General features: G+C 42.1%; 1 protein-coding gene across 4 annotated transcripts in view; it reads left to right on the top strand.

Moving 5' to 3' along the window:
* The window catches only part of ZNF92 (zinc finger protein 92), a 137094-nt gene that overhangs the window by 104557 nt on the left and 15439 nt on the right, over nt 1-17098 (top strand). For 3 of the 4 annotated variants that reach the window (XM_015133406.3, XM_015133405.3, XM_001097169.5), the window contains exon 1: nt 942-1085. The exons of the other annotated variant lie outside the window; for it this stretch is intronic. Coding sequence is in view for 1 of the 3 variants with exons in the window: in XM_001097169.5 (XP_001097169.1) it covers nt 1083-1085 (3 nt within the window). In the remaining 2 variants the exon portion in view is untranslated. Of the gene's footprint in view, nt 1-941; nt 1086-17098 lie in introns of those variants that run through there. 4 annotated transcript variants of the gene reach the window in all.

Raw genomic sequence — 17098 nt, 5'->3', positions numbered from 1 at the left:
GTGCTAGATAGGTAAAATACAGAGTTAATTTCAAAGATTCAGTTCCAAATAAATATATATACTTTATTAATAATTGCATATCACGCACATATTAAAATGATAAGGTTTTAGATATATTGGGTTAAATTGTTACAATCAATTCCACCTGTTTCTTATTTATTTTTAAAGTTTGGCTCCTAAAAAATGTACAATTCATGTGTCGCCCACATTTTATTTCAGAGGATTGCCTTATTTTTAAAATTTTAGGCTGCCTGCTTAAAAAACCAGAAGCCGGCTGGGCGCCGTGGCTCACGCCTGTAATCCCAGCACTTTGGGAGGCCAAGGTGGGTGGATCACGAGGCCAAGAGATCAAGACCATCCTGGCCAACATGGTGAAACCCCGTTTCTACTAAAAATACCAAAATTAGCTGGGTGTGGTGGTGCGTGCCTGTAGTCTCAGCTCCTTGGGAGGCTGAGGCAGGAGAATCGCTTGAACCCAGGAGGCAGAGGTGCAGTGAACTGAGATCGCGCCACTGCACTCCAGCCTGTCGACAGAGCTAGACTCCGTCTCAAAAAACAAGAAACAAAAACAAAATAAGAAAACCAGAAGCCAGGAAGGTCATAAAATCTGAAAATTTTGAATAATTGGTATTATATTCTTTGCATTTGTGAATAGCCATATATTATTTATAAATGCATATGGCCTTATTCACAAGGTTAAATGCAAATACCCTCTAGGGTGGGCCTGACTCAGCTCAGGGAGGAAGCCCTGTCTGAAAAGGCTACAGCTTAGGCTGTCACTCTTCCTTCAGCCCAGCATCTGATCACATCTCCTGTCACTCAGGGCCTGAAGGGGAGGGGGCCTTAAACGTTACCCAATCAGGAACGCTGGGCTGGGAACCGTCCAATCAGGCACGCAGCTGGAGCGGACAGCACAGCTTCCGGGATTTGGCGGGGCCTTTGTCTCTTACTGCAGCCGGCGCTCCACGTCTCCTCTTCACTGCTCTGTCTCCTCTGCGTCCAGGGTCACCGATGTGACCCTGTTACCAGCAGGAACTTGGAGCTTCACAACTAAGACGCCAGGATCCCCTGGAAGCCTAGAAATGGTGAGCCTGCTGGGTCCGACATCCCGAGAGACGGGGAGGGTCTGGTTGGAACCGGTTGGAAGTGGCTGTGGCGGGCCTCGGGCCTCCCCGCAGTCTGCCCCGAAATCGGCAGCCCGAGTTCTCCTTGGCGCAGCTCGGCCCTCAGTCTCCTTCAGCCGTAAGATGGCGGCTGGGCTGACAGCCGGGACTCCGGGCGTCCTGTCTCCTCCCTGCGCAGTGACTGTGCTTTGGCCTGGAGCCCTCTGTGGGCAGCTCTGCAGCCGCAGAACCGCATCTCTCGCCGAGTGTGCAGGGACGACGGGAGAATCGTCAGAGGAGAATCCTGACTCGGGTGCGGGGTTTATGAATGGAAAGAGCTTTGGTCTGTGCGGTTCCCAGGTCCTCTTTTTTCCTGTTAAAAATTTATGGGAGTGAAGGTATTTTTATTAAAGAACCCTTAATCGAAGAGCGATTCAGGAAATTTGGAGCACCCAGCTATGGTTTGTAGTTTGTGGTCCATGGGAAGGGCTTAAAGCAAACACTTTTATAAGATGCATGATGAAAAAAAGTTTAATAATCGGTTAGGTACAGTTACGTCGTTTTTTAATTTGTATGATTAAGGTGGAAATTTCCTGGTCATGTAATCAGAGGTGGTCAGTTTACAGTTGGTTAAGCCTGAATTTTGTTCCCTCAGTGTTATTTACCCTCCCTTCCCTCCGCCAAAAATACATTCGAGTTTGATTTTTTCAAAGTTGGAACCCAGGGACTAGAGCCACCTCAGTCTAATTGCCTGCCACTTAATTATTTTCACATCCACAAGGGACTGATTTTCCCCTGCAATTTGCACATGTGTCCCAAGCAGGGTCTCAGGTCTACCCCCCATCCCCCATTCCTCCAGCTTAACTCTGGCTTGCAGTAAAATACTAAATTTCCAGGTCCTTCTGACATTCCCAAATGCCTACTTACCCTCCCTAATTCGCATTATCAACTGTGTTTCCTTTAGTGTACATTTTCGATGCCGTGTTTTAATTAATCACTTTTGACAAAGCATTGGATGGCACGTTTTAAAAGATTTGTTTCCTGTTTGTAAATATCTCCTATGAGAAGAAAGCAAAGAATAATCCGCTAACGTTGTATTGTAAATCTCTGTGCCTCTTTTCTTTTTATCTTCCTTAGGCACAGTGATCTTATCAGAATGTTTTTGGGTCATGATTGCTTTCCCTTTGGAAACTTTAGGGGGTGATGTGTTCTCAGCCACCCTTCAGTTATTTTTCAGTACTGTCTGGGGCAAGATACCTTCCATGGCAATGTTTGCTAGAGCGTCTAGTAAATATCAGCTCCTGGGTCATTTTCTCTCGTAGAACAACCTGAAGTATGGAATGTAGCCTCTCAAGGGAGCAGGTGGATGCCCTGGGACCGAGAGGCATCTCCTGGGCTACTCTTCCTTTGAAAAGCTTACTCCTTGAGATATTAAGATTGTCTTCACTCAACCCAGCTTTCATTTCTTGGAGAAACATTGCTGGTCAGCCCATCAGATACTGGTGTTGGGAGGAAAACACCAAAATTGTTTCTGTCCCCAGGATTCTGTAAGATTTGTGAAAGAAAAAAAAAGTATTCCAAAAGATACAACAAAACCCGTCCTGGAGATCGAGACCATCCTGGCCAATATGGTGAAAGCCCGCCTCTACTAAAATACAAATAATAAAATAAGCCAGGCGTGGTGGTGCATGCCTGTAATCCCAGCTACTCAGGAGGCTGAGGCAGGGAAATCGCTTGAACCCAGGAGGGGGAGATTCCAGTGAGCTGAGATCATGCCGCTGCACTCCAGCCTCCAGACTGTCTCAAACAAACGAACAAAAAACTTGACCCCAGTGAGATGGTACAAGAACTTGCAAAGTAAAATACACCTGGGGTATAGTGTCTTCTGAGAGGGTGGTTACTGAGTCTCCTTCTATTGCCCAGGCTGGAGTGCAGTGGCGTGGTCTCAGCTCACTACAGCCTCTGCCTTCCAGATTCAAGTGATTCTCCTGCCTCAGCCTCCCGAGTAGCTGGAATTACAGGCACGCACAACCACGCCCGGCTAGTTTTTTGTATTTTAGTAGAGACTGGGTTTCACTGTGTTGCCCAGGCTGGTCTTGAACTCCTGAGCTCAGACAATCCTCCTGCTTTGGCCTCCCAAAGTGCTAGGATTACAGGCGTGAGACACCACGCCTGCTGACAAATCTGTGTTCTGATCAGCACTGCCACTTCCTGGGTTTGTCATCTTGAAAAGATTTTTTTTACTTATTTTGACTTTCATTTTATTAGAGCTTGAAAGGTAAGGCATATTTACAAAGGGCATAAAAGAGGTGAGTTTCAGGAAAAAAATTAATATCTAATCACATATTCCATTTGTTAAAAATTCTTTTACCTTTTTCTTTTTTCCCAGAATGAATTTAGGAATTTTCTCACTTGTTGTTGTTGTTGTTGTTGTTGTTGAGACAGACTGTCGCTCTGTCACCCAGGCTGGAGTGCAGTGGTGTGATCTCGGCTCACTGCGACCTCTGCCTCGCAGGTTCAAGCGATTCTGCTGCCTCAGCCTCCTGACTAGCTGAGATTACAGGTGCATGTCACCATACCTGGGTAATTTTTGTATTTTTGGTAGAGACGGGGTTTCACCATGTTGGTCAGGTTGGTCTCGAACTCCTGACCTCGTGATCTGCCCACCTTGGCTTCCCAAAGTGCTGGGTTTACAGGTGTGAGCCACCACACCTAGCCCACTTGTGTTTTTTATGGCTGGGTAATTACAAACATAATTCTAAGGCTGGCCGGGCGCGGTGGCTCAAGCCTGTAATCCCAGCACTTTGGGAGGCCGAGACGGGCGGATCACAAGGTCAGGAGATCGAGACCATCCTGGCTAACACGGTGAAACCCCGTCTCTATTAAGAAATACAAAAAACTAGCCGGGCGCGGTGGCGGGCGCCTGTAGTCCCAGCTACTCGGGAGGCTGAGGCCGGAGAATGGCGTAAACCCGGGAGGCGGAGCTTGCAGTGAGCTGAGATCCGGCCACTGCACTCCAGCCTGGGTGACAGAGCGAGACTCCGTCTCAAAAAAAAAAAAAAAAAAAAAAAAAAAAAAAAAATTCTAAGGCTTAGCTTTTAGAATGCTACCAAGGAAAAGAATAGGGATAATCTCTCTTCCATTTTGGCTGTAGAAAATGAATACATTTCCACAAGAAAATGTGGTAGATAATTGGTGAGTTACATAGATTCACTTTGCAGAGTAAATTTGTTACAGTGAATATGTCCGTTCTGTACCATCTAATCTTGATTTCTGAGTTGCATGCTAAATTTTATGGGATTAAACTTGGTACCTACTAAAAGTGTTCCCATATGACTACATGATTTTTAATGGAAATAATAAAATAATGAATCTGTTGTCTGAAGGTAATAGATAGTTTTGCTTTTCTTATTGAAGTGTGAAATGTAAGCACCTTAAAATTTCCTTCACTCATATTTATACTGTGTTTGAGTAATTTTGCTGGATTTTTCAGACACTTAGTTTCAAAAACCAAGAGAGTGACTCTAACATGGAAATTAAAGCTTCAGCCCAGTGACTCCAGCCATAGGGCTGTTATTGAGCCTGCAAAAAGAGGTTATTAAAGGCCCAGTTAGGTTCTTTTTGGGGAGCCTCCCCTGCAGATGTCCCAGCCTGCTCACCCCAGCCATGGAAGAAGCCTTTATACTGAGAGAAGCTACAGAGCCCTGGAAAGCTGGGGACCCACAGGCAGATGGAGTTAACATTAAGATGGAAGGGGATTGGGAGGGTCTTACTGAAGATAAAGCTGTCATTGTTTTGAGGCAGTTTCTAGAGGTAGTTTATTTTGAGGCAGTTACTCTTTTTTTTTTTTTTCCTTTTTTTTTTTTTTTTGAGATGGAGTCTTGCTCTGTTGCCAGGCTGGAGTGCAGTGGTGCAATTTAGACTCACTGCAGCCTCTGCATCCCGGGTTCAAGTGATTCTCCTGCATCAGCCTCCTGAGTAGCTGGGACTACAGGCAGGTGCCACCATACCCAGCTAATTTTTGTATTTTTAGTAGAGACAGGATTTCACCATGTTGGTCAAGATGGTGTCCATCTCTTGACCTACTGATCCACCCACCTCGGCCTTCCAAAGTGTTGGGATTACAGGCATGCGTGCCCAGCCTGGCAGTTACTTTCTGAAATAAAACAAAGTTAGAATTATGTAAAAACATTTGAATTCCAAAGGAGTATTGCAGCAGGAGGAAGTACCAACTATAAGATCTTTAAGGACTGCAAAGTTTAGGCAGACAAGGGCTTTCTTTCATAGGGAAGAGCAAACAAGATTAGTAAGAAGGTGGGCGGGGAACTGCAAATAGAGGGAATCAAACTTTAGGCCTGGCATGGTGGTTCACACCTGTAATCCCAGCACTTTGGAAGACAAAACTCAGCTGGGTGTGGTGGTGGGCGACTGTAATCCCAGTTACTTAGGAGGCTGAGGCAGGAGAATCCCTTGAACCCAGGAGATGGAAGTTTCAGGGAACTAAGCGTCACTGCACTCCAGCCTGGGTGACAGAGCAAGACTCTCTCTCAAAAAAAAAAAAAAAATCAGATTTTAGATGAGAGAATGTTTTACCCTGAAGTCAGTATGTTCTTAGGAGGGACATAAAGTGGGGTTGTATGTTGGCTCAGACTGAAGGTAGCTCAAAGTGCAGGAGTTGATGGGAAGGAGATAAGTAAAGTTTGATTAAGAAGTATATTTGGCCGGGCGTGGTGGCTCACGCCTGTAATCCCAGCACTTTGGGAGGCTGAGGCCGGCAGGTCACGAGGTCAGCAGATCGAGACCATCCTGGCTAACATGGTGAAACCCCGTCTCTACTAAAAATACAAAAAATTAGCCGGGTGTGGTGGCGGACGCCTGTAGTCCCAGCTACTCAGGAGGCTGAGGCAGGAGAATGGTGTGAACCTGGGAGGTGGAGCTTGCGGTGAGCCGAGTGGCGCCACTGCACTCCAGCTTGGGTGACAGAGCAAGACTCCGTCTCACAAAAAAAAAAAATAAAGTATTTTTCTTTTGACCACTGAAGCCAAATTCAGCTGATTTTTTTTAATGAGAAAAATAAAATGTGCAGTCTTTATCTGGCTATGTGGTATGTAAGGTAAGAGTGTACCATCTAAGTCATAATGGTAAGGGTGGTTCTTTCCATAAACTGTTCCTGGAGAACACAAAGGATGGAGAATTTTATTAATCACAGCTGTTTACCATGATTATCTGTGTGCTTCATTTTTCCCTACATCTTTTTTCTGTCCTATACATTTTTTCCATTTGACTTTTCCCAGGTTTATCATTTATAATAAACTGGTCAACATAACTACAGTGTTTTGCTGAGTTCTGTGAGCAGCTCTATCAAATTATTGAACTGGAGGGAGGTTATGGGAGTCCTCAGTTTTTAAGCAGTAGCTAAGAAGAATAGATGGACCCATGAGGTTTGTGACTGACATCTGCAGTGAGGACAATGTTGTGGGACTGAGCCCTGAATCAGGGTCTGTGCTGACTCTGGATAGTGTCAGAATTCAAATGTTAGAAAATGAGTTGGTGTTGGAGAATTGCTTGGTGTTCACCAATCTGTAGATTTGGGGACAGAAGAAAGATATCACAGAGGTCTGACCTGGAATGGAACTCTGGGTGTCTGGGAATGGGAAGCTCTGCTCTCCTGTACACAGGCTGTCACACTGCCCATTGTCCTAGGATTCCAGGTCTCCTGCCATGGTGAGAGAGGACTGAAAACTTAGAGGAAAGAAGCTCTGATAACAGACATCCTTTCCCCACAGCTGCCACCGCATGATTCCCACCCACTCACAAACATACTCACCAGACATTGAAGTGCACACACTCCTCCCAGGACTAGGCACCACCCTCAGGAATTTCACCGCAGCATTTTTGAACCTGTTTCTTGCCCACAAAATTGTCTACAAGTGTCCTGGCATATCTCCATCTCCAGACACTGAATCTGCAGCAGCAACCTGCTTTCTCCCCCAACCTGGGGTTCTGCATTCTGCACCACCTGTTCATAATCTCATCTGCCCGCATGGACACAAATACATCAGAGGACAGCCCCACCTGGGCCACTATCTGTAGCACAAACCAGTCCTTCCACCTACATTGCACTCTTCCCCCACCCATGGATCTTTTCTCTTTTAACTTTAATTTTTGGTTTGGGGGTACACATGCGGGATTGTTCTATAGGCAAAATTGTGTTGTGGGTGTTTGGTGTAGATTATTTTGTCTCTGAGGTACTAAGCGTAGAACCAAATGGGCATTTTTTTTCCTGATCCTCTTTGTCCTCCCACCCTCTACCCTCAACTAGGCCTCAGTGTTGTCTGTTGTTTCTCTTATTGTCTCCATGTGTTATTATTTAGCTCTTACTTATAAATGATAGCATGCATTTGGTTTTCTGTTTCTGCATTAGTTTTCTGAGGATAATAGTCTCCAGCTCCATCCATGTTGTTGCAAAGAAAATGATCTTGTTCTTGTTTTATGGCCATACAATATTCCATTATTTTTATGTACCATATTTTGTTTTTATTAAATCTTTATTTTATTTATTTCTGAAGACAGGGTCTCACTCTGTCGCCCAGGCTGGAGTGCAGTGGCGTGATCTTGGCTCACTGCAGCCTCAATCTCAATCTTCCGGGCTCAAGCAATTCTCCCACCTACGCCCCCCAAGTAGCTGGGACTATAGCATGCACCACCATGCCTGGCTAATTTTTCTTTTTGTATTTTTTGTAGAGATGGGGTTTTGCCATGTTTCCCAGGCTGCTTTCCAACTCCTGAGCTCACGCAATCCACCTGCCTCACCCTGCCAAAGTGCTGGGATTACAGGCATGAACCACTGTGCCCAACCATAATGTATTTTCTTTAGCTTACCATTGAGGGTATTTAGGTTAATTCCATGTCTTTGGTACTACGAATAGTGCTTCAGTGAACATGCATGTGCATGGGTCTTTATGATAGAATAATTTATATTCTTTGGCTATATATCTAATTAGGAGGTGGGTCAAATGGTAATTCTGTTTTTAGTTTTGTAAGGAATGAAGGGGTGGCCTGCCCCTCCACACCTGTGGGTGTTTCTCGTTAGGTGGAGACTTGAGAAAAGAAATAAGACACAGAGACAAAGTATAGAGAAAGAAAAGCGGGGCCCAGGGGACCGGAGCTCAGCTTACAGAGGACCCACGCCGGCCCCGGTCTCTGAGTTCCCTTAGTATTTATTGATAATTATCTTTACCATCTTAAAGACAGGGGAGTGGCAGGACAATATAAACAAAGAAAAAAGAGGAAATCGGCAGTAAGACATATGAACAAAAACCTCTGTGACATGAATAAGTTCAAAGGACAAAGCTGTGCCTTGAGATGCATATGCAAACATCTCCATAAACCTTTTGGCAGCATAGTTTCAGTCTATCACATGAGGAGAAACCTTAGACAATACCTAGCTTATCTAGGAACAAAGTCACACCCTGCACGCCCAAAATCCATTAAACCTTGAGTTACCACAGCACATGTCTCTTGCAAGGACAAGGTTGGGGGTAGGGTCACAGATTAACAGCATCTTAAATACAGAACAAAATGGAGTCTCTTATGTCTACTTCTTTCTATATAGACACAGTAACAGGCTGATCTCTTTCTTTTCCCCACAAGGAATTGTCACACTGCTTTTCACAATGGTTGAACTAATTTACATTCCCACCAGCAGAGTATAAGCATTCTCTTTACCCTGCAACTTTGCCAGCACATCTATTATTTTTTGACTTTTTTGGTAATTGCCATTCTTACTGGTGTGAGATGGTATCTCATTGTGGTGTTTTGTTTTGTTTTTTGTTTGTTTGCATTTCTCTAATGATTAGTGATGAGCAATTTTTAAATATGCTTGTTAGCCACATGTATGCTTTCTGTTTTTTCTTTTTTTTTTTGAGATGGAGTCTCGCTGTGTCACCCAGGCTGGAGTGCAGTGGCACGATCTCGGCTCACTGCAACCTCCACCTCTTGGGTTCAAGCAGTTCTCCTCCCTCAGCCTCCCAAGTAGCTGGGATTACAGGCACGCCCCACCATGCTCGACTAATTTTTGTATTTTTTTTTGGTAGAGATGGGGTTTCACCATATTGGCCAGGCTGGTCTCGAACTCCTAACCTTGTGATCTGCCCGCCTCAGCCTCCCAGAGTGCTAGGATTACAGGCGTGAAGGCACCACACCCACCTGCTTTCTCTTGAAAAGCATGTGTTTATGTCCTTTGCCTACTTTTTAATAAGGTTTTTTTTTTCCTTGTAAACTTGCTTAAGTTCCTTATGGATTCTGGATATTAGATCTTTGTCAGAAGCATAGTTTGCAAATATTTTTCTTTATTCTCTAGGTTGTTTGTTTACTCTGTTGATAGTTTCTTGTGGTTTTTGTTTTTGTTTTCTGTGAAGATGCTTTTTAGTTTAATTTGGTCCCATTTATCTAATTTTGGTTTTGTGGTGATTGCTTTTGGTATCTTCTTCATAATATCGTTGGCCGTTTCTATGTCTAGAATTGTATTTCCTAGGTTATCTTCCAGGGTATTTTATAATTTTAAGTTTTACATTTAAGTCCTTAATTTATCTTGTGTTTATTTTTGGATATAGTGTAAGCAGGGAGTCGAGTTTTAATCTTTTACATAGTGCTAGCTAGTTATTACAACACCATTTGTTAAATAGGGAATCTCCCCTACATTTCTCTTGTCAGCTTTGTCAAAAATAAGGTGATTGTAGGTGTGCCATATTGTTGCTGGGCTCTCTATTCTGTTGCATTGGTCTCTGAGCCTGTTTTTGTGCTGGTATCATGTTGCTGTGGTTACTGTAGCCCTATAGTATAGTTTGAAGTCCGGTAATGTGATGCTTCCAGCTTTGTTCTTTTTGCTTAGGGTTGCCTTTGCTATTTGGGCTCTTTTTTGGTTCTGTATAAATTAAAAACAAGTTTTTTCAGTTCTCAAGAATGTTGTTGGTAGTTTGATAGAGCATTCGATTTGTAAATTTCTTTGGGCAGTTTGGCAATTTTAATGATATTTTTTGCTTTCTATTTTTTGGAGATGGAGTTTCACTCTTGTTGCCCAGGCTGGAATGCAGTGGCATGATCTCGCCTCACTGCAACCTCTGCCTCCCAGGTTCAAGTGACTTTCCTGCCTCAGCCTCCCAAGTAGCTAGGATTACAGGTGCGTGCTGCCATGCCTGGCTAATTTTTTGTAGTTTTAGTAGAGATGGGGTTTCACCATGTGTCTGTGAGGTGTTGTAGTCTCCCAGTATTACTGTGTCAGAGTCTTAAATCTCTTCTTAGGTCTCAAAGAACTTGCTTTATTCATCTGCACTCATGAATTTTTATAACACCTTTCTCTCTTCCACTGTTTTCCCCCATAAACATTCTTTCAAGTGCATACAGTATGCCCAAGACCTTAGATTCCTAAAGCCAGTGTCTACTGAAAATCAGATGTTGAAGAGATTAATAACACGCCCAGAGACCTGGCTGTTGTAGGAGAAAATATAAATTAGAAAGAAGAGGCTTAATTCTTCTACCTGAAAATAAAAGAAAGTATTTTGCTCATCTCTTTTCTTAAAAGCATTTAAATGTACTTTTTTGTTGTTCTTTTGGAACATATGTAAATTATATTAACAGCCAAATAAGCTTTTTGTTATTCTTTTTGACTCAAAATTGTCTTTAGGATAATTCGTTGCTTTGTTTTTGCTTTGGCAAAGGTTTATTTTTTTTCACTTTTAGTGTTTTAAAGTAGACACAGGGCCAGGCGCAGTGGGTCATGCCTGTAATCCCAGCACTTTGGGAGGCTGAGGTGGGAGGATCATGGGGTCAGGAGTTCGAGACCAGCCTGACCAACATGGTGAAACCCTATCTCTACTAAAAATACAAAAATTAGCCGGGCGAGGTGGCGTGCGCCTGTAATCTCGACTACTCAGGAGGCTGAGGCAGAAGAATCGCTTGAACCAGGGAGGTGGAGGTTGCTGTGAGCTGAGATCCTGCCACTGCACTCCAGCCTGGGTGACAGAGTGAGACTCTGTCTCAAAAAAAAATAAAAAAGTAGACACAGACTTGTTTAGGTTTAAGTTCATTTTAGGATTACAGAAGAGTCGAGCACAAAGATGGCATTAAATTCAGCAATACAGAATGATAAAGATTAAAAGATAGTGAGTAATTTTGACAAAAAACTGATTATCCAAGGTAATTATCTAGTATTTTCAGGCTAAAGTACTTACACTGCAAAAGCACGGTTCAGTGTATGAATAGTGGAGTCTGTAGTTGTATTTTGCTTTCTATTTATTACTTCAGAACAATTAGCATAGTTATGCATAATGTTTGTAGATAAATGCATTCATGTAAATTAAACAGTATTTTCTACATAGTATGAATTTAAGGCCACAGAATTTACTTGAAATGAATCCCTTGTTAATATTGTTGTTTATACTTTTTTTTTTCTTTTGAGATGGAGTGTCGCCCAGGCTGGAGTGCTGTGGTAAGATCTCGGCTCACTGCAACCTCTGCCTCCTGGGTTCAAGTGCTTCTCCTGCCTCAGCCTCCTTAGTACCTAGGATTACAGGCACCCACCACCATCCCTGGCTAATTTTTATATTTTTAGTAGAAATGGGGTTTTGCCATGTTGGCCAGGCTAGTCTTGAACTGCTGACCTTAGGTGACCTACCTGCCTCGGCCTCCCAAAGTGCTGGAATTACAGGCGTGAGCCACCACACCCAGCCTGTTATTTATACTTTTAAAATATAAAGTGTTTTAATTGAATTATGTTTACAGACAATTTTTAAAACTTCTACATACCTTATGACTAGTACATTAATATATTTATACTTATTTACATCTGATATCCAAAGAAAATCCACTACCAAATTTTTACAGTAGATACTAGCATGACAGACTTATTAATTTATCCCATAGGGATAATTACAGATGAGCATGATTTTAGTGTTTTCCATTTCAGTAAATTGGAATGCTGCTGTTACAGGACAAATAAAGGTGATGTCGCCACCCAACAAACATAATAGCTCTTTAGTTAGCCATGTTGCAAGCTCAGATATATTTTACTATATGAACTAAGTCAGATTCCAATTCTTTTTTTTTCTTTCAGATCACTTTGCATTACTGAACTTTTTCAAATTACAGAATTCAACTCCAAAATAAATAAATACCTATTAAATTGTTACTCACTTGCATTTTCCTCTCCTAAAATTTTAACATAGCAAAGCATCTTAAAGACGTGTGAATAGGTTCAGTGCACTCTCAGTGGCTTACAATCATGAGGCAAATACCACATTTATCCACAAAAATATAAGATAAACAGATCAATATTTTGAAATATTGCTGACATAAAAGAAAAAAAGTAAACTACTATACTTTTACCACAATTATTTTGGTAGATGATAGTAGAACATTGTTTAAAATAATGCTCCTATACAGAACACATGCTGTGCTTGGTATACTTGGCACATTAGCAGTTGGTAACTGCTCAGCTTCCATCTGCAGGTTATCTAGCAGGACCCTTATTCAGGCCCGCTTTCAAACCCTGAGCTCTGATATGCCTGTCTCCACAGGAACTATTCTGGTAGGAGTCTGACCCTTCTTCCTCCACCTACTCTTAAGACTTCAGTATTCCTCCAGATTCACACTTGCTGCCATCTCCATTTTCAGCAAAAATGCCTGGCACAAAACTCACAAAGCTGAGCATCTCCTCCGTAGTTGTTACCCCAGATGTTGTCTCTTCACTGACTAAATTATGACTATTAGATAAAGAGAATAGGTCTATCTACAAAAATAATTCTCCCTACTTTATAGTCACATCTCCTTCAATGCAAAAATACAGCTTGGTGATGCCTGTTTTATAACTTTAAAACATTCGTTGAGTTTAGACAGAATATATACTGCTCTGAAGTTCCTTAAAATCTCTTCTTATTGTTTGTTTTTAAAATCATAAAAGTATAAAAACTGTAAACATTCTACTAAACATATCAGTAGAAACCCTGTTACCCTACTTTTTATTTAGTGGATCCAGAAAGAATAAAAGATTCCAATTCTTTGTCAAAAAATTCTGGTGGAAACGGTCAGATGTATTTCAGTATAGGACCCCCATCCAATGGCTAGGAGATGAGACAGCAGCAGAGATGGAAAAGAAACCTTATAAAATTCTGCTGAGAATATGCCCCCTTTCTTCATAATGCTCATGTTTCTCATGCTGAGGGTAGCTGTGCACTTTGGCTGTTTACAGAGAAATGTGTTTTAGGGGAATATTTTCTGACTGACTTGATCAATCTTTTATCTGAGTTCTTTCTTAAGATTTTTTTTTTTTTCATTTGTTTGTTTTGAGATGGAATCTTGCTCTGTCACCAGGCTGGAAGTGCAATGGCACTATCTCGGCTTACTGCAACCTCTGCCTCCCGGGTTCAGGTGGTTCTCCTGCCTCAGCCTCCCGAGTAGCTGGGACTACAGGCACATGCCACCACACACAGCTAATTTTTGTGTTTTTAGTAGGGATGTGGTTTCACCATGTTGGCTAGGATAGTCTTGATCTCTTGACCTCGTGATCCACCCACTTTGGCCTCCCAAAGTTTTGTGATTACGGAGGTGAGCCACCACACCCAGCCTTAAGATGCTTTTAACTTCGTTTTTTCTCTCAATGTACTCTTTCTCAGACTGAGAGCTGTTTTTCTCTTGAATGCTTTGTGTGTCTGTGTCAGAAGTCTGTGAATGAGTTGGGCTGTCACAGCGAGAACTCAGAGCTCGCTCTATTCTGACTCATGCTGGAAATCTAGCACTATAAGTAGAAACTGAGGCTGCAACAGTGCTCTTGTTCCCATTATTGTGAAGGTACATTCCTACCTAGGAGGCCTGCAGGCTCTCCTGCAGCTCAGGCTTCACTCTCTGATGTGGTTCTGGAGTGCTGCTGTGGCAAAAGGGGTTTACATAAGATGTGATCAGCCAGCTGTGAGCTGTGTGCTGTGGGCATATCAGTGGAAGATAGTAGGAGTCAAGAGAAGACACCAGCCACCAGGAGACGGCGAGCTGGAGTGCTGCAACCCAGTGCTCAGAGTAGAGAGCTATTGCTTTAAAATACAAATAGCCAAAAAGAGAGCACTATATTCAACCATTTCTGTAGGAGAGTGAGAGCCTACCTTCAGCAGGCACCTGGCTTCAAATTGCAAAACTACCTCCTGTCATGGAGATGTGAAAAGTTTATTTTACCATTGAATATAGGCAATTAGCTTACACAGATGGCCTCCCCAATTGCCAGGTGAATTTAGGATGAACTATGCATAACATGGGACTGTAAATTCTACTTATGGACTAATTATTGTGACCGTCTTTCTGTCTTTGCAATCTCTTAAGCAGATTGACTGTGATGCATGTCACATTCTGGTTGTGGAGTTCCTCTGGGGCTGGAGAAAACTTTTCTTTTAATTACACTTTCCAAACACTGTTTAAACTTACCACACATGATATAAACATATAAGGTACCAACCAAGCTTTAATCTAGATGGGACTTTTTGTCTCAGGCTTCCAGTCAACTCATGATTGTGCTGCAAAATGCATGCTGTCCCCTAAATATGCAGGCAGAGTCTTGCCTCTGCTTATTTGGTATCTAGTCCTGTATAATCACATCTAGAGAGGCTAGACCCAATTTCTAAATACATCACAGAACAGCAGTCAACCATTTTACCTCTTTCAATGACTCTTGTATCTTTAGACCTGAAACTGATTCAGAGACTGTGGGGCCCAGAAACCCAGTTAGAGTAACATTCATGCATTGAGTAGACATATAGGCATGAGAATCACCACTTTCCCCTTCCTCCTTTTTTTAAAATGCCCACAAATGTGCAGGTAACACTGCTATTTCACCCATCCAGGATCTAAACCAGTGGCTCCACATTCTGAATCTGGGTCTTGCAGTAAACCTTTTATCTGAGAAATGCAAATCCTTTTAATTATATGGCTCAAAGAGACATCAAAATGAGACCACAATTATGTCTTTCTCTCTCCTTTGAGCTCTGTATTTATCTCTTGAAACTGCTTGCTATTGCCATAAGTAGCTATAAATTAAACTAATAATGCCACACTGAACACTATGACCCACACCCTATACAGTTTAGCAACATATGTCAATCAGTAATCAAGGTTAGTTTTAGTAAATAAGAATTCCTGACAAACAATTTTGCATCAGCCCACTCTCTGTCTGTTTTTGCCTTTAAAAATCCACTTGTAACTGCTGCTAGATTCCAGGCAACTTGAATCTTTGCTCCAAGTTTACAATCTTCAAGCTTGGCCCAATGAACTGTCTACTTATATTCATGTTTCCTCAGCGTTTTCCTATTAAGGAGGAAATTAAGGACATATTATTTAGAATGTGCCAGAGCAGCCTTTATGAGGGGATCTCTCCTTTGGTTGTACTTTTCTTGCTGTAACACCCAGGAATGCAGAGCCAGGTTGACCCCACCTAGAATCCACACATAAGATCTGGCCTCTGCCTGGGATTTACAAGACAGTACTAGACTTTGGATTAAGAATGTACAGAAAACCGACAGGAGGCATTCTCTGCATTGTGAGATGTCAACATAGACATCTTAAAGCTACCTCCTTTGATAGTGTGGCTATTTGAGTTTTTCAGATCTCATTCAGTGACCTGTTACTGTTACGTGAGAGGTGCCAGGTATAAATAGAATCTGATGGCAGAATCTATAAATGTAAACAAAGCATCTTAGGATTGAGAGATCAAGGCCACAGAGCATCTTAGGAGTGAGAGATCAAGGTCACAAAGTATCCAGAGCCATGACTACAACTATAACTACCTGTAAAAAATGTGATACTGGAGTAGAGTATTCTTGTCCTTCCTCTTACCCAAAGACTACCTGATCAGGACAGGTGAGCCAGGTTGTGGAGCTCCACCAGGGCCGTTCTGTTTTCTATTTAGAATCAGCCTGAGTCTCTACTGCCTGGCTTACCATTGGGCCATCAGCCCAGGATCACTGAGAACCCTCTCACAATCACCTAGGCATCTTTGAAACATTTGAGGATGTCCAGAGTAAAACTGTGTTAGGCTGACAAGAGTGGTTAATTCTGCTTTTGTCTCAGTGTAAGAGAAATGAGTCATGCCAAAAAAATGTGGGCTTCATTTGGGCCACTTCTTTATATTGCTGTGACTTCTGAGGTCATCATTTGAATGGATGTTTATGGACAGAAGAGTTGTTACTATTATTTCTGTTTCTTTTACCTTGTTAAGAATACATGCGTATCTTCTAACAAAATTACCCTAGAAAACCCTAAGAGATTTGTTTAAATTGCTTATTAGTATATGTTATACAGTTGACAGGGCAGTGGCTAAAAAAGATTAAATTACACAAACTGTGGGATTTAAGTTTCTCGTAGGTAAGCTTAGGAAAAACAGAACAGGAAATACCCCAGTGGCATAGAGAGCAGAATTCTACATAGTGTCCTCTCCCTGCCCCAATTCTGTTCAGAATCACCCTTTTTGGAGGCCTTAAGCCAAGGTCTGGCTTCACCTTGGAGTCTAGCCTCATAGAACTGATTAAAAGAGATAAGTGTTGGGTGATGAATTCTGCTGCCTTTCTAGAGCTGTTGCTGAGAATTTCCTGAAATCTAAAAGCAGATAAATGGGAAAAATAAAGTAATGTTTTAGGGCCTTAATTTCTTAATTTTGTATTGAAATCAGTGCCTGCAGAGACATGCCATTTAGCAACTTATTCCTTATTATATTCCTGAAGACCCAGTAGTTGCTCCACAAGCCACAAACAAGTAAATATAAACACAATAAAAATTCCTCCAAACTACATTAAACTCTTTTCTTTATTCCTCTCATCTGTCTATATGTAGCTTTTATTCTGTACATTTTTCAAAAAAAATAATGACAAAGGAGAAATAAAAATGCTGGGCCCTTTATCTAAATTCTGGCAATTATTAAACAACTCCCAGGGTGTTACGAGGATTAAATCATGTAATGTTTT

Source organism: Macaca mulatta, chromosome 3, assembly GCF_049350105.2.
Source record: "Macaca mulatta isolate MMU2019108-1 chromosome 3, T2T-MMU8v2.0, whole genome shotgun sequence".
In the NCBI taxonomy this organism is placed as follows: Eukaryota; Metazoa; Chordata; class Mammalia; order Primates; family Cercopithecidae; genus Macaca; species Macaca mulatta.
Note: the sequence above shows the minus strand (reverse complement) of the source record. Positions and strands in the feature narration are given on the sequence as shown.